Source organism: Podarcis tiliguerta, assembly GCF_965153285.1.
Source record: "Podarcis tiliguerta genome assembly, chromosome: 4".
NCBI classification, from domain to species: domain Eukaryota; kingdom Metazoa; phylum Chordata; class Lepidosauria; order Squamata; family Lacertidae; genus Podarcis; species Podarcis tiliguerta.
In genome coordinates this window covers 67,251,461-67,273,427 of record NC_139537.1, presented here as the reverse complement: position 1 = coordinate 67,273,427, position 21,967 = coordinate 67,251,461, and the positions used below count along the sequence as shown (strand labels likewise).

Sequence of the window (21,967 nt, the reverse complement as noted above, 5' to 3'; positions counted from 1 at the left end):
TTAATTGAAAGTCTAGCTTTTTAGCCTAGTAGTACAGGCGACAGACAGCTAATTTCTGATCTGCAAGAAGGCATGGTCTAATATAACGTTTCCTCTTTACCTCTGTTTCTCATCTTTCCAGTATTAAATTCAGTTATCCATATTTTCATAACACTTTGTGATCCCCTTTGGTTTAAAGTCTTCATGAAAATGTCTCCTAATGCATACATTTTTGTATGCATTTTTGCCTAATATGCACATATCCCCTGATATAATGCATTTTGTAAGCTATTTTTACTGATATATGTCATTAGATGCACTTTGTGCTAGAATATGACTTTAAAAACAAATACACTTGCTTAGAAAGCTGCATTGCAAAATTCAGAGAAATGTGGATTTTGAAGGAAGGCTGTGTTTCAGTTTCTGTATGGTTTTGAAAAGATCTAATTAGCTAAGATTTCCTTAACATCTGAACTGAATTGAATTTATCCCACATCCCTATCTGCAGGACACCCAGTTTGAGTCTCACCAAAACCCATGCAGATGTTCCCAGGTTACATTTGTGGCATTTCCAGATAGGGCCGGGACCGTGGCAGGCTGTGTGGTGGCGTAGGTGGGGCATCACTGCTCTCCTAGCTTCTGAACACAACATTTCACTGGTGCTTACCAGTACGAGATAGGGCAGGGCAAGGTTAAGGGAGCTCAGTGCTGTGTGGGACAGCACCCAACTCCCCACCTCTTGCCCCCCCTCAGGTAAGCACCAATGACATGGTCTGTTTGGAACGTCCCAAGGACACTGTCATATGGGCTGCTAAAGGGCTAGAAAAGACCCCAGCCTGAAACTTTGGAGATGCTATTGAGATGTAGTTTAAATGATATTGAGCTAGATACCAACAGTCTAATACAATATAAGGCAGCTTCATATGTTCTTAAATTTGAGTTGCAGACTGTACGGGTCAACTTCAGAAACAAAACTAGACAAGACATCACTCCAACCTCATTGGACTGATTGCTAATTATGAAAATTTGGGCACATGTTGTTCAAGCATTTCATTTTCATTTGGCACCAGCAACAGCTTTATAAAAGTGATGGAATTCATATGCAATAACAAATAATACTTGCTGTTTGGTAGTTCAGCATCAGGCATGGATTTCCCTTGGCAATAGGCTTACAGCAATGCTAATTATAATATGAACCCAAATCCAACCTACCAGTTGAACCATACATGACAAGCCTCTATGGAGACCCGAGAGCTTAAGTACAGGTGTCAGGTTTTTAAAATGATTGTTTTCTTTACAAAAAGGATAAACACATAATTCTTTGCACAAAGCATTAGAAAATACTGTGATATTTTATTATTAAAAATGCTGCTGAAAAGTTTATACATATGTGTCCAGCCATATATATCTTCTATCCTTACTTAAGGCAGAACCAAAAAAGAAAAGAAAAATGCAGAAACAATAATAAAAAGAAACCCTGCGTGCCTCTTAAGGTCAAGAAGAAAAGCCTGGGAAAGTTCTTTTTTCTTTCCTTTTATAGTTTTTTTTCAAAGTATACTTTGTTGTTATTATTATAGAATCCTATGAAGAGCCTAAAAATTTCCATTTATAAATTATACATCTGTCCAGACGTATTAGATTATTAAAGTGACGTCATTGTCATCGTTTTTAAAAGCTAAAATCATTCACTTACAGAAACGGTTTTACCCAAATGTCACAAGCCTGACACAGTACTGTACATGTTGCTAGCAGAAGACAACTGGAAATACTAAACAAATACCATAATTCACATAACAAACATACCCAACTAAGATGCCATCACATCCCTTTCTCTTTAATCCCACAAGTCGTGAAGAACTGTTGTGTCTTAGTGGAGGCAATGCGTCAATTGTGAGAATGGCATAGAATAGGCCCAGCTTTAATTAAAATGACAGTAAAGATCATGGAAGGCAATTGTTTTTTTCCTTCATCCCCATTTAATATTGGGTGACAAACTGAGCTCTAAGCTCATGTAAACCCTCACCAAGAAGCAGAAAGCATATACAAGTTTTCAATTTCCAACAAGACTTCAGTATGGGCCACATTAGTCAATTTGCTGGATTGCCAATCCACCTTTTGTGATTCTCAATGTCAGGACCTGCTTTCTTTGCCAGAAACAGTATGGAGCTGCGCCTATAACACAGCTAGATGAGAAGATGTCAAAGTAGCTGTAAGTTAGTATGTTGCAAGCTGTCTAGTCTAAAGGCAGAAGGCATCTTGTGTCAGATATGATTATCTGGGGATGATAATACAGCGTTGTGCCCTTTTTAACACAGGGAAATAAAAAATACAATATACATCCTGGGAAAGATATGATCATGTGCAGAGCAACTCTGTTCAAATATCTTTGGTTACCAACTTTAACTTCAGTTTTCTAAAGACAAAATATAAACCATTGTTCACTTATTAATAACTCAATTCTACCTTTATAACAGTTGATATTTTTTAAAAACTTTATACAGAGGTGCCAAGTATCTTGTTGGAACAGCTGCCTTTCATACCAAACTCCCCTGTTAACAGGAATAGAGCGAGGAATTAAGAAAAAGGTTTGATGCTTTTGCACAGTAAAATGGCCCAGCTTCTTCAAGGCAACTCACCTATTGTACATTTGATATGGTTTTCTTCTAGCTCTCCAGGCCATCCATCCTTTCTGTGGTGCAACAAAAGACTGTGGGCTTGGTTACGAATTACTACTGGGCCAAAAGCTCTTTATAGACTGTTCCGTCCAGATCTTCCCTCATACTTTATTAAACGAACAGTAAATAGAAACTATTTCTTCCCCATCTTCCACTTCATGTGTTTCCCTTGTTCAAAATAGCAGAGCAGTTGCTTCTCAGATCAACCTCTTCTGCAGACTGCTGGTGCAGGCAGAACTAATCTTCCTCAGAAAAAGACTGGCCAGAGAGGCAGGCCTTCTTAATACGCATCAGGGCACTCACAATTTGGAAAGCAACGATTCATGGCATAGCGGATACCCAAAAGAAATAAAAACCAAAACAAAAAAAATGGACTCATAGCTCAATTTTAACAAGCTTTTTGTAATTCTTCAAATCTGTTTCTCTGTGTTGCAGTATATGAAGGCTAACACAAAAATAGGAAAGGAAAGGGGGAAAAAAGGATTTATATATTTATATATTTATATATTTTAGGAAAACAAACCCAACTGTTTCCTATCTATGAACGCCTTAACATGCATGTGTGTAACCTGTAAAAGAAAATCTGGCAGGCCACACAGTCGTCTGTATCCTCGGCATGACATCATGTTCTCCTAGAAATGAAACATTAGGGAGAAAAAAAAGAAACCCTCATGTGTTGGTTTACCACTAGTAATTAAGAAGAAAATCCTCCTTTTGGTCTGGGAGGAAACAGAGGTGGTATGATTAATGTTTATACACATAGATCACAACTGAAAGCACAATCTTTCTAAAAGCTCTTTTCAAACTGAAAACACCAATAAAAGCTTCTTCTTTTTAAAACTCACAGCTATGTACATTTTTTTTTTACAAAGTTTCTTAAATATAGTTCAGGCTGGCAAGTCATCTCTTTGCACAGAACTATACGTATTTACTGCATAGTCAGTCCTATTTTTTTTTAATAATAAAATCTTATTTCCCCATTCTGGATTACAGCTTCTTATGATGGGTAAAAGCCCATGGTGATGTCTTTTGTATAACAAGGGCCATTCATGGTATGGCACATATAGAACATTTTTTTAAAATTTTATTTATTAAAAAACTGTACAGTCACTGGCTCTGTGTTTCCAGAAGTTTCTGCTTCTGTTTGTTACACTCAATACATATCCTTTCTAAGTGATTCTCTTCAGGCCTCAACTCTTAACTTTCAATCAGAGTGGTTGAGATATTAAAGCAGTATCCTAATAGCAATGTACACATTTCACATTTCACAGGGTTTGAGAAGGTGATCTTTTTTTTTTTTAATAGAATATCAGAGTTCCTATGAAAAGGATCTGTAAGAAAATTGTGTCTGCCTTTCTTTCTCTATATCTTTTTGTTTTGTTTAGACAAGTTGCTTGATGGAGAGTATGATTTATTTTCTTTGCTTTCCCCCCCTTTTTTTCCTTATTTTTAATCTTCCGGGTGGCATGGGGTGGGGCGAATAACAGAGCTATACCCTAGTGGTGGAATGTCCATGGGGCAAATTAGTACTGTTTTGTCCTCCGCTGAAAGTGTTGAAAGTATGCAAAGGCTGCATTCCTGTTAATGTGTTTGGAATCATGGTTATGGTGTTGGGCGTCATGAGTGGAATGTCATCCGGAGATCTTCTAAGAGTGAGGGTATAATCAGGTGGACAGGTGAGTCTCAGGGTGTCGTGTGCCTGTAGTGACTCACACTCGTGGTCGTGCTCCAGCTGTTTCATCTGCAATGACATTATCTCTTCATTCTGTATGTGGGCGATATCGTTGGTGGTGTTCCGCTGTGGACTGGGGCGTCTGTGCGTCTCATGACGTCGCTTGTCTTTTTTGTAGTACAACGCGGCAAATGCTAATATGTTGAGGAATAACAGCGATGCACCTACGGCAATGGTAACACTCAGCTCTGTGGAATAATCTCTCTTGTTTTCTATCAGAACACTTGCATCATCTGGAGACGTTTTCTGTGTGTCTTTCGAATGCTTCGGATTGTTGCTCGGTGTCATCAGTGGGCGCTTGGTGGTGAACTTCCCACCAGGAGAACGCCTGGTGACGTAAGGGAATGATGTCATATCAGGAGGCGGCACCTTTGTTGTTGTGGAGACATACTGGAATATTTCATTCAGGTTGTGTAAATGTGGAACAAGTTCTAGCCAGAAAGCAACTTTCGTTGCTCGGTAGTGATCCCGGACTCTGGGTTTCAAGCCAATGTGTAAATAAAGTTGGTCCTTTGGATTATATTTAGACCAGGCTACTTCTTCAAAACGATTGGGTTTCGTATGGATAAACTTTGTATCCTGGGGAACGGGTTGGTTCGGATCCCTGTAAATATACAAACAAAACAATATTACTGTTATGTACTGAAGTTCTCACCCTGGGCCAGCAGGGGGATACTGTAGATAGTTATGCAAATAAGAGATCAAAAGTGGCATTCAGTGATTGGATAGTTTTAGAAAATTGTTACAGTTACGTTGTACTGGAGCTCTATATAAGCAGGCTGGCTGAACCCTTCAGTTCTGTTCTGTTTTGGCCTGTAATTAAACAAGAGCTGCTTGAAGAATCGCTGTGTCATCTGATATGTTCACCCACAACTTAACAATTACAAAGCAGCCCCAAACCTGGAAAATAATTACATGCTCGGATATACTACTACAAGCTTTAACAATGTTTATTTCAGGATATTGATGCCAGGTTTTGGTTCTTCAAGATCATATATATAATCAGAGCTAGTTTTCTGTATTATGTTTAGATCAGACTGTTTCTTCAAAAAGGGTGATTTGGACAAACACTATAAACTGGCAAATTGGCTTATATGGGTGCTCTTCTGATTTCACTTCCCACAAACGGGATAGCAAAATTGTGATCTAATTTGTTTTGCTCCTAAGCCTTTGTACTGAATTCCCTTCCAATACACTTCTAACTAGAAAGTATGCAGAAAGTACTGCCCCCGCCAGCCTGAACATGTTCCTCCTTTTCAAGTCAGATCCAACCCCATGCTTCTGTTTCTCCCTTATCCTCCAAAAACACTACCACCTCCCACAAGTAATAGGTGTTACCATGGGAAAATGTGGAGAGGGTAAAACGGTAGAGATCATTCCCTTCAAATGCATTGTCAGCTGAAAATTGCATGCAGAACATCATTCCGTGCTAGGAATGATGAAACTTGACTAAGAATTTCAGAAGGAAAACTACCTTCTGTGAGGCATGTGCAATTAAGGGGAGACCCCATGAAGATTTTTCTTTCCACAATATAGGAAGCTGCCTTATTGTGAGCCACACCACCGGTCCATGTGGCTCAAACTGCAAATACTGGCTACGCTGGGTTCTCCAGCAGGAGTCTTTCTCAGCCCTACCTAGAGATACCAGGGATTAAACCTAGGGCCTGAGCTACATCCTTTCCTCCAAAGGAGACCTCTGCCATTTTTCACTCCTCACATACCTACATAGTAAGAGGAGAAGGTGGCATGGAGGGCAAGTGAGTGGCAGGAAATTGTGGTTTTTGAGTGTTCAAGTTATATGCTTAAAAAGTCCATACAGCTTCCCCCCCCCCCCCCGCCATTGTTAAATATTCAGTGTGGACACTAGAAAAGTCTGGATAATGTTCTGGATGAGTTGGAAGGGACTCATCCATAGCCATGAGCAAACAGCATTACAGAAACGTGGGTAATTGAAATAATGAAGAAAATCTAAGGGCACATTTATTTATTTATTTATTTATTTAGTGCATTCATATTGTATTTTTTTTTCTCTAAGAAGCTTAAGTTGGTATACATTTAATTCCCACAACATCCCTGTGAAATAGGTTAGGCTGAGACGCTGTGACCGGCCCAAGGTCACCCATTGAGCTTCGTGACAGAGTGGAGATTTGAACCTGGTCTGCCAGGTTTTAGTCCAGCACTCTAACCACTACACCACATGGGCTCTTGCAAGTTCTACTAACAGCCTAATCAGTGGCAAAGGCAGCTGGAAGAATGCAGCAGGATCCCAGTGTTTTGCTGCACATGCCCAGTGCATATCAAGGAACTGCAAACACAGGAAGGCATGCTGCAGTGAGCAATCTCTGTTTCACCCAGATAGCCACTGCTGTCAGCTTTGATCATCAGTTGCACCAGGGGGAAGGGAAAGCACTGCCTGCTCACCCATGGGCAATCAATGCCCATTTCTTGCCAGTAGCCTTTTTCTGCATACAGAAGGAAAGGTCCATGGGTGGAAATCTGTTTCCACACCGAGAGATCGTCTTGTTGCATCAGAGTGATTATCATTACTCTGATTATTAGGCGTCCTTATTAGGCACTGCAACAAAGGACTCACATTGCTTTCAAAACAGAAATGGTGGGGGGATAATATTTATGAGATACGGAGCCTTGCTTCATGCTTCAACAGCAGTTATGTATTCTTTCCCCGAAATAAGACAAATATGTGAATATCTTTGTTGCACTGCAATGGCTGAGCTCAGCATTCTGTCTTTTGTTACAAGCTACGTTTTTTTCCTCAGGTTCTGTTTGACGAATTAGTGCTTTTTCAATATTGCTCCAGAGTGCAGAATGCATTACACCAAGGTTTCTCATTTTTATTTCCAAACATGTTACATTCATTTATTTTAGAAACGAGCGTTACAGTATTGCTTTTCGCAGAATGCTACAACTTTTCAAAATATATTCAAAATATCCATAAGCACAATTAAATGCTCCAAAGGTTCCTTCATTGTTCAAACAGAGCTGCTGGTTATTACAGCAGGCAAAAGTATTATTTAAGCTTAATAATATCCTTCTGTTCCTTTGACAGAATTAGCCTTTCATTATTACTATTTTTAAGGAAAGGGAAATTCTCTTGCCATTCAATGCAGCATTAAAACTTCTGAATAGCCCAATGTGGGGAGAACATTAGCTTATATAATTTATGAATTTTGCATATTGTGTGCTTAGTTCTAAGGAAATAATTTGATACTGCATTATTATTTTTAATATTATTAGCAAACCTTATGTTGCAATATCCATGTTTAAAACACTACTGTTGCCATTCTACAGGACTTCAACATCTTCCACAAAACCTATTAATTTTGTTTGTAAAGAATGCCACAGTATTAGTTGTTTTACAAAGAAGGGAAGGGAAGGGAAGGGAAGATCTGGTAAATCCTGAAGAGTAAGCAGTGGGATAATATGATCCCAATTCATCTAAGGTAGACTTCACTTCTCTTCAAAGTAGACTTGCTAGATCAGGAGCTGCACATAACCAGGTGTACACCTAAATAACTATGATTTTGACCAGGAACTCATAATGTCAAAACATGAGATGACAATATTCACTAGAATCCAAAAATGATGCCGACAACGCATTTTGCATCTTGAAAGGTATGCTGGTTGTTTAAACCATTAATCTATGTACTACAATACCAATCCCACCTCTCAAATGATAATACTGTCAAAACCTGTTTTAATTCATTTAGATGCTCATATTTGAATTTCTCCAGAAGCTAAGACCTAAGAAGCTGAAGTTTGTTGAATCTTATTCCACCTGAAATTTGAAATGAAATGGAGAGATAAAATGTGCTCCTAAGGTACAGGATGGGGCGAAGTGCCATCCTCAAGTACCACCCTCAATTGCCATCCTCAATTTTTACTTTTTCTGACAAGTATATCCCCACGTGAGGGATGCCGTCTTAAGAAATGCATCAAATTAAATAGCTTGCCGTGTATTTCTGGTGGTTATAGTTCAGTATCATCCATGTGGGAAAATATTCAAGCAATCTTGGGAGAGTAACAGGAAAATGTAGCCTTCTGGTAAGGAGGGGGGGAAATACCTTTCTATAATATAGAAACGTTACAAAAGTTTGATATAACTTAGCTCGGAATGTGAGCTTTTGCAGCTAGTGATCCTTGGCTGCATTAGAAGTCAAATGCTATTTCCCCCCCTAATTCTTCTCTGGTTCAAAATGCCAGCAAGATTCAGTACATGTACAACATTTCTTTAAAATTAACTGCCTTACTCTCACTACAGCTTTTGTTGATTGCCATGGAACTGTGCATTAGTATGCAAAGGCTTCCTTTAATGTTTAATCCCTGTTCTTGCAGAATGCTGTGAAGTTTGTACTACATGACCTGCTGCATACTGGAAGCTGCCCTTTACTAAGTCAGACTAGGTTTGTTTATCTAGCACAGTACTGTCCACACTAAATTTGAAGCAACTCTCCAGCACCATGGAGAGTTGGACTCGATGGCCCTTGTGGTCTCTTCCAACTCTATGATTCTATGACATGGGTCTTTTCCAACTCTAACTGGAGTACTCAGGGACTGAACCTGGGGCCATCTCCATACAAAGCAAGTACAGTCATACCTTGGGTTACGAACACTGCGGGTTGTGTGTTTTCAGGTTGCAGACTGCGCTGAACCCCAAAGTACAGTGGTACCTCGGGTTACATACACTTCAGGTTACATACACTTCAGGTTACATACTCCGCTAACCCAGAAATAGTACCTCAGGTTAAGAACTTTGCTTCAGGATGAGAACAGAAATCGTGCTGTGGCGGCAGCGGGAGGCCCCATTAGCTAAAGTGGTGCTTCAGGTTAAGAACAGTTTCAGGTTAAGAACGGACCTCCGGAACGAATTAAGTTCTTAAGCCAAGGTACCACTGTACTGGAACAGGTTACTTCCAGGGTTTGGAGCTTGCACATGCGTAGAAGTGCAAAATGATGTCACGCGCATGAGCAGAAGCACCAAATTGCATCACGTGCATGCGCAGACGTGGTGCTGTGGGTTGCGAACATACCTTCCGCACAGATTACGTTCACAACCCAAGGTATGACTGTACTCTATCACTGGGCAACAGCCCCTCTCGGACCATCCAAACATGCTCGAGTGTGGGGCATATCTTCTGTGCTTGAGCTGATTCTTTTATCATTTATCATGCTTGTTTCCTCCACATCCAGATCTAAAGTGAATGCCTTTGTACTTTTGGCTATGTATGTCAGTGGGAGACTTCTCAAGCAGTTCTCCACTACAGACACATGGGAAGCTGTCAAGTTATACTGAGTCAGATGACTGGAGCATCTAGCTCAGTATTATATTCACTGACTGTTAATGGCTGCCCAGTTTCACACCTGGGATATTTTCCAGCTCTGAGACCTTTTGCATGCTATGCAGATGCTCTACCAATGAGGTATATGATGATAATGTGTCTGCATGCATTTGCCAATGGTACAAGTGGGAAGAAAAGTCTTGGAAAGAAGAGTAGTGGTGCGCCCTCCTATGAGAAAGCTTGCAATTACCAATTTGCTTCCAAACAGAAGCAAAAGCCACCATCATGTACAAAGCCACCTGTGATTTAGTGATGAGGGTAGCACAGCAAAGTTTATGCCGCAAACATTTATACAGTGCCTTCTCTGCTGACTTAATGGCATTTTAAACAGTACTGTTTGGAGGGGATTGCATGCAAGCATTTCAGTCTCATTTCTGTGAGCACACTGAAGAATAAAGCTGGCGGAACTGGAAATACCGCATCGGTAAATAGCTGCTTTTGATTCCTAATGTTCTCCCGCTTTCAACAGCCACTGCCCTTTGTCACATTTCATATGCTAGCTCCAGTTACAGGCTGGAACACAAAATGCCTTTTGCTGTCATGTCTTTTGACACTTAGCGGTTTTGCAGCATTGCCCTCTCCTCAAAACCTAGTTCTTGTAGTGGGCCCATCAAATAGTGTGCAGTTTGTAAGCATAGGAGGTCTGAGGTCTGTGCCAATTAGAGGAATAGTGCAGAACCTCCAAATGATGCACTAAGTATTAATTGTACAGTAAGATTCTGGATGTTGCTTCCTTATTTAGGAATTAAAAACGTGTCAGATTGTGTGTGTGTGTGTAGCATGAGGGGCTAGGTCTTCTTGATCTTAGGTTTTACTAGGAGGCTAGTCAACTACACCAGTTATTTCTTACAAACACAAACAGTACAAATATATATTGGGTCCCCATGAAATACCTGCTTAAATATTCCAGGTTGCAAGCTCTTTAAGTTTTCAAGACTCTGCTTGAGAGAAAGTGGCCATATTTCAGTCTCATAGCAGACAATGTCCACTATGTTAGAGACAGCAAACCAGAGACAGCTAATTATACCATGGGGGGGGGCAACAGGGACTATGATGAGGAAGGGATCCTTTCAAGGGATCCTTTCTGATGGTGTTTCCTGCTTGGCAGGGGGTTGGACTCGATGGCCCTTGTGGTCTCTTCCAACTCTATGATTCTATGATTCAATACTAGGAGCACAACTTCCAGTACAGCTAAAGAGACACATGTACAGGAACAGACTTCTGCACACATATTCTGTGTATGGAAATATGCACTCGATTCAACCGGTATGCTGTTCTTATCTGACACCCCTAAAATGGCTGTACTAGCAGTAGTGATGGTCAAAAGTTGATTGGAGCTATCACTCATTATCTGACCCTGAGAATTGCAAATGCAGGGCCCTCCAATTGGTGTGCAGTCAGATCAATGCTGGCTATGCCCGTGGACTGTCTCGCCAGAGTGGTGCATGCTCTGGTTATCTCTCGCTTGGACTACCGCAATGCGCTCTATGTGGGGCTACCTTTGAAGGTGACTCGGAAACTACAACTAATCCAGAATGTGGCAGCTAGACTGGTGACTGGGGGCGACCGCCGAGACCATATAACACTGGTCTTGAAAGACCTACATTGGCTCCCAGTACGTTTCCAAGCACAATTCAAAGTGCTGGTGCTGACCTTTAAAGCCATAAATGGCCTCAGTCCAGTATACCTGAAGGAGCGTCTCCACCTCCATCATTCTGCCCGGACACTGAGGTCCAGCGCTGAGAGCCTTCTGGCGGTTCCCTCACTGCGAGAAGCCAAGTTACAGGGAACCAGGCAGAGGGCCTTCTCGGTAGTGGCGCCCATCCTGTGGAAAGCCCTCCCACCAGATGTCAAAGAGAAAAATAACTACCAAACTTTTAGAAGATGTCTAAAGGCAGCCCTGTTTAGGGAAGCTTTTAATGTTTAATAGGTTATTGTATTTTACTGTTTTGTTGGAAGCTGTCCAGAGTGGCTGGGGAAACCCAGCCAGATGGGCGGGGTATAAATAATAAATTATTATTATTATTACTATGAACTTCCTCCTTCAGGGAGAGTGTGATCCCATCCTGGGCACACAACATACTGACTTCCGAGATCCAGGAAGTACTCACCCGCTAGGATTCAGACAGTTGATTAGCCCCATTACTGAATTCAGACCCATTCCCAGTTCAGATGTTACAGAGAAATTGAGTTGGAGATCATCAGCTGGCAGGACTTGCAGGTGTGTGTGGTTGAGGCTGTGGGGCTGGAGGCTGATCCAGGGGAAAGGGAGAGTGATATATGGAGTTTTGTGCCTACTGTGAAGCTGCAGCCAGGGCTGCAGGAAGGAGAAGAGTCTGTGCAGTTGGATATGAGGGAGGAAGTTCAGGATGTGAGGCTGGATCTGGGACCAGAGAAAGGGCAGAATGAACTAAGAGCAGAGGAAGAAGCAGAGGAAGAGACAGTGTCTGAGAGTGGGGCAGTAGAATCTGCTCCATTACCTTCCTCGTTGTACTCCAGAACCAGGATGGGCTTGGAGAGACAGGCACAGCGATACAAGAAATTGCAGGTTGTTTGTGAGCCCGCATCAAATGAGGGTGGAAGCGTGGCCATGCCATTGCTCCAGCAGTCCAGCCAAGAGCACAAGCCTGGGGAAGGGATGCTATCTACTTAGTCATGTCCATGTTCTGAGCTACTATAAAGTGTGTAGTTTCTCAATAAAGAATCTAAACTATCAACCATTTGTCCTCCTTGGGCTGGGCATGCTCAGGACATCAGCTACTTATGACACCTGGCTCCAAAACTCCTAATAATGACTCCCAACAACGTAATCTAGATGTTAAAATAGGTCTGAAAACAATATAGTGCCCTGTAGCAACCAATAGCAGAAGTGTTTCAGGGGCCTAAGAAGTACTTATTCAATGCTACCTTCTGGAACCATTCCTGAAGAGAAGACTGGAACCACTGCAGAACAGTGTGCCAAATACATATCTCCTCTAGAGGGGTCTAAGAGGATGGTATTAAAAACTGGTGATGAGTTATAGTAAGACCAACAGGTTTGCATTCACACACCCCTCTCCTGACAGAGGTAACTATGGCAGTTTCAGTCCCCAAACTAGTTATGAACCCAGACTAGAATGGGTCTAGATCAGTGTTTCCCCAACTTGGGTCTCCAGCTGTTTTTGGACTTCAATTTCCATCATCCCTGACCCCTAGCTGTGGATGATGGGAGTTGTAGTCCAAAACAGTTGGAGACCCAAGTTTGGGAAACACTGGTTTAGATATTCAGTCTCCTTTAGGAGTGCCTGCAGCGGTGTTGCCACTTGTTTCTGCCTCTCATGTACCTTGCCCCCAAAGAGAGTATTTGTGACAAGGCAGTAGCTGTTAATTACCATGGGGTATAGATTGGGCTTTTTCAGAAGTGGTACACTATCACCTCCTTCAATTATACATTAGGTTTTGTCAGTGCAGGGTGCTGCATTACTCTTTATAAGACTCTAGTTTAACCTCTACCCAGAGTGTTATTGCTTTGCCAGAAATGTTGCAACATGGCAAGCATTCACCAAGACTCTTGCATTCTTCACAGTCTGAAAAATCTGAAGGCCAAGAGGTTGGGAAAATCTCTTTTAAGGAACTGGACTGCAGTGTGTTCAGTGAGCACAAGTTAAACTGGAGTTTTGCATATCTTCATCTTTGCTTGTGAATGGTGTAGAACTGTGACCATCATTTTTGTAAGAAAATGTATTTTTTTTAATGCAGATAGTTTGGTTTTTAGTAAAAAAAGAAAAGAACACAAAATATACAGTGCAATTGCAGAACACCATCTTTAGATTCTATTCATTCTCTCTTATTGATTCCATATTTTGTGTATTTCTCCAATGACTATGATATTATTATGAGTACTTACTAAAAGGTTAGCAAAACTGAAAATACTTCACTTTTCAACAGAACAGGTGGGATTTCAAGGTCACACAGTTCCAAATGCTTATTGTCAATTTAGAGCAAATCCAAATAGGGAATATTTGTTATAGTCAGTCTCATTTCGACCTAGTAATCATATTAACAGTTGGGTGCATGGTAAAATGATTAATGGCCCTTCCTAAAGATTTTTGCTGTCTTTAGGAAGTATGGTATAAATTCAGACCCAGGAGAGTGTACAATTTTATGTACACCCTGCTGAAATTAGCTCTTGAGCAGGCGGCTTGTGCAAAACTGCTTGAAATTATGAGTAATACTGACAGATGGGATCATGAGGGAGCTTTTGTAATCCTTAGATAAATGCTGAAGCCTAACTTGTTAACACCCTGCAGGAATAATAATAACAGTAATATAAATAATAAGCAGATACAGAAGGGTGTGACATCCTGGGAATTGTTCTCCATATATTTCAAACACCTACATGTTTGATTCTACAAGCACTGTTTATTAACAATAATACATCATTATTGTTGGGAAGAGAGGAACCCAGTTTAAGCAATATCTGTTAAAAAACTAAATATGAGAGGTAATTGGGCAACCTATAAAGAGCTGCTAACAGAAGTGGAAGATCAATTAAAATTGAAAAAGGTTGAAGACATCAGAGAGCTATTAAAATACTGGTTACAGTATAATCAATTAAATGGTGTCTTCAAATTGGATAAATAGAAGGGTTTTGGTAAAGAGATATCAAGGTTTGAAAAAGATCTGTTGTAAAATAATGTGAAATTACTTTTGAAAATGTATCAATTAGTTTTAGAATTGTTTACTAAAGATGGAGAAGTTAAATCTGTAATGATACACTGGGCAAGAGATTTTGGTTATAATACACAGTTTTCATCATAGGAAAAGCTATGGAAAGAGGAATTGAAATTTACAGCTTGCTGTTTGCTGAAAGAAAATTATATGAAAATGATGTACCGTTGGTATTTGACACCTAGTAAAATAGTGAAAATGTGTGCTGGAAATGTAAAAGGAAAGAAGGTACCTTTTATCATATGTGGTGGCCATGTGGGGTTTTAACAACATTCTGGGAAATGATATATAATGAATTGGGGGGGGGGGAGGTTTAAGATAATCTTTGTTAAAAAAAAGAGGCTTTTATGTTAGGAATTATAGGTATGGAACTACCAAAAGAAAAGACTGTTTATGTATGCAGCGGCAGCAGCAAAGATGCTCTTAGCCCAGAGATGGAAAGAAGAAAAAGTACTGACCAGAGAAGAGTGGCAGATCAAGTTGATGGAATATGCCAAAATGGCAAGACTGACGGGAACGATCAGAAAGCAGGAAGACCAAATATTTGCGAAAGACAGGAATATTTGAGAGACCACTGTAAACAGTTGAAACCATTGGCAGGAATACGATGGCACTTGTAAAATAACATAAACTTTGGGTACTATGAATATATAATAGATAGATTACAGCAAAAGATGCATGGATAAAATTTAGAAACGGAACCCATGGCAGGAAGGAGGGAGGTCAGAAGGTTTGAGAGAACCTTTTTTATATAAAAATAAATACCGGTAAATTGTTATGTTTGTTGTGTACAATCTCTATTTAAAATTAATTTTATTTTATTTTTTAAAAAAGACCAGAACACTCAAGTCTCTTGTCTCCTGACGTGTTTAGCCTTTCCAGCACAGAGACATTTCCCACTTTTGAAGAAACCTTTAAGTTTAATTCCTCCATGCAATTCCGTGGGAATGGCCCCATTGGACTGAACAGATATGGGTAACAATTGGGCGAGATCCAATTGTAGCATGAACAGGCTCACACAACAAGGCTCCCCCCCGGCTCTGAAGCAGGTGTGTGTGTGTGTTGGTGTGTGTGGCTGGAAGGAGAAGAGGAGAAACCAGAAGTCCTGATGCACAAATGTTCATCATTGGATGAACAGTTCACTCATTCCCTACTTGATCTCACTGCCATAGTGTACACGGATGACATACAGCAATGCTTATCTGCAGACAAAGTTATGAGCAGCAATTTAATTACACTCTAATCTTCGGAGAGGATAATGTCATTGCACCAAGCGTCGACCATGGCAAATATCAATTGGAAAGAAAAACTGAAAGAGCACTGTTTGCCCCATTCAGACTTTGACACCACACTCCCTTTATGCGGGGCTCTATCATGATGTGTGGCTTGTTGCAAATCCCATTCAAATGCCCTCATTGAGAAGACCTCTTCTAGGTTGGACAGTTTTTGTCTCTCCCTGTGTGGCCTACAGAGGGCATGTTCTTATCATGGCTTTCAAGAGGTGACAATTTAGTTTAGGATTTGGGGCTCCCCTATGCAATTCCAGAAGGGACGCGGGTGGCGCTGTGGGTTAAACCACAGAGCCTAGGGCTTGCTGATCAGAAGGTTGGAGGTTCAAATCCCCATGACGGGGTGAGCTCCCGTTGCTCAGTCCCTGCTCCTGCCAGCCTAGCAGTTCAAAAGCACGTCAAAGTGCAAGTAGATAAATAGGTACTGCTCCGGCGGGAAGGTAAACAGTGTTTCCATGCGCTGCTCTGGTTCGCCAGAAGCGGCTTAGTCATGCTGGCCACATGGGCGGTCCCTCGGCCTATAGAGGAAGATGAGCGGGCAACCCCAGAGTCGGTCACGACTGGACCTAATGGTCAGGGGTCCCCTTTACCTTTTTATGCAATTCCAGAGAAAGCAGTGGCAGTCCACTCACAATTCAGAGAAGGATGTATTTGCTCCCAGTTTCTTTGATTTATACAATTAATTGCTTGGGTTTTGGCGGGCGGGGGGGAGAGAGTGACTGTGGAAAATACATCACACAATGCAATCCTGGCTTTCTTAAGTACTAAAAGATCTGCTTACTCCTGAAATGTGTCAGGAGGATGCTACACATTTCTTTGAATTCTCCGATATTGCTGCATACTGTTCTCTGCACTGCAGTCGAGCTGCGGTTCTAAAAGCCCAGTTCTGCCATTAAATGTTCATTGGAAAGATTTATGGGCCTTTAGTGTGCCACAAGGACATTTATTTTAATTCAATACCGAAGCAAGAAAAAAGAGAAGGGAAAAAAAAAGCAAATTTCAAAAGCAAAAATCAGAACAACAAACTCTGCTTGCTTTTTGGAGGGGAAAACGTTGCAACATTCCTTAAGAAATGGTACTTCCTCAGCTTTATTAATGAGCATCTTACGTCCACCTTCACTGTTATGTTTTCTTATTTGCCTTTGCAAAACATATACGAGAAGTTTCTTCTTTGTCTTAAGGGGCTACACATTAATATAATTCATTGGATGAGGAAAGGAAACACTGTTCTTTCGAGATCTCTCTTTTCCCCGTGTTCCCTTGATATCTTTTGAAAGTTCAGCTAGGTAATTCTGTGGAGGAGGCACAATGGGCTTGTTTGATCTATACCATACTTTCCTTTTCCTTCAGTGTATTTTATAACCTTAACCTGAGGACTATGGCTTTCAAGAACATTCATGCCTTAATAACTGCATTGTTTTTATGTGAAACTGCAATGCATCATTTTTCACACCAGGTAGTGAGAGAACGCAATGGAGAGAAAGAACTGTTTCCAACAGTCAAAAAAAGGTTGTTTTTTTAAAGGAAACTAAGCAATCATTGCTTATGAAGCAAAGGTGGATTATCTAGGAGGCTTTGCACAGTACAGAGTTTGTACTGGGGGCACTAGTGCAGTGCCTGAGGGAAGCAATGTGTCCAGCATTCCTATGGTGCCTGTGAAATGTCTCAGCAAGTATCCTGCAAAAAGTCACAATGTATGAGAGCTTTTTTTGCCCTTTCTGCTCTGTTCATGGCTTGGCCTCTCCTCTGTCACAAGAGACTAGGGCCCTGTGGCACTTGACATCTTTCCGCAGGGCCTGTAAGACAGAGCTGTTCCACCAGGCCTTTGGCCGAGGCACAGTCTGACCCCCTCCTATGGTGATCCTCATAGAACTCTAGCCCAATGGTTGCCATTAATTTGATTCTGAATTGGTTTTAGAATGAATTGATTTTAGAATGTATTTCTATTAATTGATTGTGATTTTATGCAAATTGTATTACTTTTACTGTTGTTAGCGACTCTGAACCCGGCTTCGGCTGGGAAGGGACGGATATAAATAAATTATTATTATTATTATTATTATTATTATTATTACACTGAACACACCCTCTTAAACATGCCCACATTTCATTTCATGTCAGGACTGGACACCCACCCTCCTTTCTGAATAGAGAAGAGGTGCAAAGAGGTTTTCTTCATGAGTGATGTGGTGTTGGCTAATGTGGGTGACTTTTCTCTCTTGGTTGAGGGGATAGGCATTCCCACACCATTTTGGTTTTCTGTCTTTTTCTGTTCTTTTAGATGTAACAGCTACTTTGTGCTATGACACACATCCCCACAAAAAGCTGTTTTGTGCTATGCCGTGCTCCACAGCAGATATTTTGTGTTATGCCACATCCCCACAACGCTTTCTGAAAATTCCAAATATGCCCATTGGCTCAAAATAGAAGGGCATATCTACACTACACACACACACACTTGTGCTTTGTTTACTCACAACAGAGTTACTGAGAATCCACTTTAAAACTTTACCATTTCCCTGCCAAAGAGCTATGGTTTACCTACACTGGTTTACCTTAAAAGGAATGATGATTAAAGCTATTTTAGAGTCCTTTATATCAGCAAGTGGCTCTGTATGGTGAGTGACTCTGTCTTTCTGAATCTCATTTATAATTCTGCACAGTAAATAAAGAAGACTTTCCCCCCCTCACAAGACAGGGAGACAGTGGCAGGCCTGGAGTTGAAACATGTCATGGCTAGGAATTTGCCAGGGCACTGAAAGGCCAGCCATGGCATTCCTTTATTTTTTAAAAAAACTAGAACCTGACACTAAGAAGAAAAGTGCTGAGTCAAGTGACTAAAAACACTGTCATTCTCATTACCTAAGTGCCCTTGGGACTAGTTTACAGAGTGTACTACACTGGGTCACAGAGTCATTTGGGGGGAATTGATTGTGGTGGCTGGACTTGCCTGGTCTGGTCCTTCTCTCTCAGTACTTGACAGAAGGACTACCAGGCTACCAGAGGTGGTCTACTGATCCTTTCCACACTGCAGCTGATCCCTGGTAAGGTGGCTTTGGGAGTGAACATGGAGTGCATAGCTTGCTCAGGGTCCCTTCAAACCTGGCACTGGGCATGTTCTCACTACTGGCAAAAACCATCTGCACAGCACAATAAAAATATACAAGAATGCTATACCAGAGAGAGTTTTCAGGATCAGAGAAGGATGTCTGTATGGCTAGGGTGGCTGTGTGTCGTACTTCGCAGAGGGGTGTCCTCTATGTGAGGGGCTGTCCAAATCCAAATCCACTTTGATTATAATATAGGGGCCTTGAAGTTGCATATCAACAGATAGCACCCGGACAGTACAGACTGAACAAACACACAGGTCAGCCACACTTTGGTGAGATGTACTATATTTCTATTTAAATTATAGGAATTAGTTATTATTATTTATTAAATTTATATAACACCATCATTTGAAGATCACAGGACATTTTACAGTATAATAGTTGTAAATTTGCACTTTCCCATATAAAATCAGAATACCCTAATTAGTGTATACGCAAATGTTTGTTTTTTGGACTCGTCTTTTTTGCACTGCCTAAAAGACCATCCCACTGTCTCCCAGTGCTTTTGTGATTGTACAGGCAACACCTCCAAAGCCCTTTAATTTAGCCTTGCCTGCCAGCATTCTGAAAATATTGCTTTAATTCTCTTGCAAAGAAGCACTCTGTGAAACAGTGGCTGCCAAAAGCTGCAGCACTTAATTAGACCCAATACTCATGGCTAGAATTTGGGAAAGACAGCACAGGGGAAAAGCCAGGAAGTGTTAAAACCTACCCAGTTTTGGCGAAGTTTGTCCAGTACGTCATAACTACCGCACTGAGCATGACATCGTTCTTTGAAAAGTTGCAGTTGAACAGTTCTGTAGGGCCAATCATAGGAATGCCAAAGACATAAGGGACTTCATCGCCGTGTGCTGAGTCAGCCCAGCTGGGTTTCATTTCGCTCTGGCAGTGGTGATAAAATGCATAGAAGTACGTTGGGGAGCCATATTGGGCATGCAGGTCAGCTGTGGCGACAGCTGGAGCAACCCACTGGTGGTCAGTAAACAAAGCCACCAGGGTCTTTCTTCGCGTTTCGGGATTCTCCTTATCTGCCCAGTCTGTGTACATGAACTTAATGGTCTCTCTTAGCGTGTCTTTCCCTTCCGGATAGCCATACAGATTGTCCACAAAATTGGATACGGAGAAATCAAAATCGTTTGGAGAAACGCCCTCTTCATTATCTACAATTCCATCTACAAATTTTAAGCCTTCCCCTTGGTTTACGCCTAGCATTATGTCATAGTTGAGAAATTCTCCCTGCTCCATCAGGATCTGAGGATCATCTGGAATTACATCCCCATCAATCACAGGCCCAAAGGCAATGTGGTATGTAGCTGGTGTGATAGTTTGCTGAATGAGTTCTTTGTAGTTCTTATTCCGAAAGCATTCAACTAAGTCTGTAGTGTCCAGCGTGTTGCAGCCTACTTTTTCTGCCAAAATTGCAGTGTACTTGGCAGGCTGGTAGTTCACTGCCCAGCTGGACAGGGCTGTTCCACTTTGTATGATTGCCTTTTGGAACAGACCTGCAGGTGCAGAAGTTAAAAATTAAAATACATGAACAAGCAGCATTGACCACCAAGCAAAAGAACCTTTTGTGCATCACTTACAGGAAGTACATTCTAGTGAAGAGCAAGTTTCATTCCATTTCCATTCCATGAAGAAGAAAAAAACCACAAGAAATTATTGCTCTTAATTTAGCTCTTCCCCCTCTGTCACTAATCTATGGCTAGCTAAATTATTCCTAGTACTTAATATTCATACATATTCATACAATGAATCCAGTGCAAATGTCTAGGGATGAAATGCTTCACAAATATCCATAAATATTCAGTACATTGTAGTAAACATACACATATTTTCATATGGATGAGAGCCACAATCTGGAGAATAGCCTGCATCATATCTATGTAACCAAACATTGCGTCCTTGCAGTTTGCCCCTTTCACTGTACACGTCTCTCAATGCATACCGAAGCAAAAAGAACATACCAAAATGCAAATTAAAATTTAAGCTAGTTTGGTGGCTGTGTGTGATTTTTGTTTTGTTTCTTATTTTAAAAAACCGTCTCTCTTACAGGAATGTCAAAAAATAGTTCTGTGATTAGGAGGAGGAGGAGAACAGCAGCAGCTGGGGGTATTTCTGATATAGTGACATGCTACTATAATATCAAATATAGAAAGCCTAAATTAATAATTTAAAATAGTGGGGAATGAATACTAATTCTTCTGTGTATTGTCTAAAATTATATCAATAGATATAACATCAGAGTTGTCATTAAGATGATTCCTAGCCATTGACAATTTCAACTTGTTCCTAAGTGACTTGGTCATAGCCTCAATCTGTTGCATAGTTTCCAGCAAAAGCCCAGGCCTTTGGGGGAAGGGGCAACAAATCCACTGGCCATGCTCAGCTCGGCTATCTTCAATGATGCTGAATGAACTCCTTTTCCAATCCTACTTGAAGACCAGTTGTTCCGGCTTTGCCTTTTTCAATCCTACTCTTGCATTTTAGATTCTCCCAACTCTGGCTGTCAAATGACTTATTTGGGGCTGCTAAGAAAATCTCTTCTGGCCCTGCAAAGCATCTGGGGTAAAACCTGCTAGAACTGCTAGGGTGTGGGTGTCTACCCTCTGCAGAGTGTCCTTAGGGCAAGGTGTCCTTCTGCAGGGGCAGGATTTCACCCCACCCCACCACCCCACCCCTAATTGCAGGTACAGTCTGTTTGCAGTCCTGATTCCAATTTAACAGGGACACATACATCCATTGGATGAAACAGAGGCATATGGAGCATAGCTGTCAACTTTTCCTTTTTCTTGCGAGGAATCCTATTCGGAATAAGGAAATTTCCCTTTAAAAAAGGGAAACGTTGACAGCTATGATAAGGAGCCGCATCCATGAAAACCTCTGTTGAAGTTGAATCCTCCCCACAGACAACTTTCTTCTCCCAAGAATCTTTTGGCAAGAGGTGGACTTTCCCCATCTAATGGTTCTATGTGGGTTCAAGTCTCCCTGCTCCCTTGGTGTTATAACCCTGGATTCCAGCAATTTCAGAGAATGGGGGACTTCTGGTGTCAGCAAAGGAAGGACCCTCTCTGCACATCACCCCTGAAGCTTGGGGGCACCCAAGGCTCAGATG

The 21,967-nt window shown here is 41.2% G+C and overlaps 1 protein-coding gene across 8 annotated transcripts in view; it reads right to left on the bottom strand.

Annotated features, from left to right (window-relative positions):
• Positions 1–1,312: 1,312 nt before the first annotated feature.
• Positions 1,313–21,967, bottom strand: part of NLGN4X (neuroligin 4 X-linked) — a 165,504-nt gene continuing 144,849 nt past the window's right edge. For all 8 annotated transcript variants that reach the window (XM_083437763.1, XM_083437762.1, XM_083437769.1 and 5 more), the window contains 2 exons: positions 19,565–20,354; positions 1,313–4,990 (listed from right to left, as the gene is read on the bottom strand). In XM_083437763.1, coding sequence (XP_083293889.1) covers positions 4,144–4,990; positions 19,565–20,354 — 1,637 coding nt within the window. In that variant the 3' untranslated portion in view covers positions 1,313–4,143. The remainder of the gene's footprint in view (positions 4,991–19,564; positions 20,355–21,967) is intronic.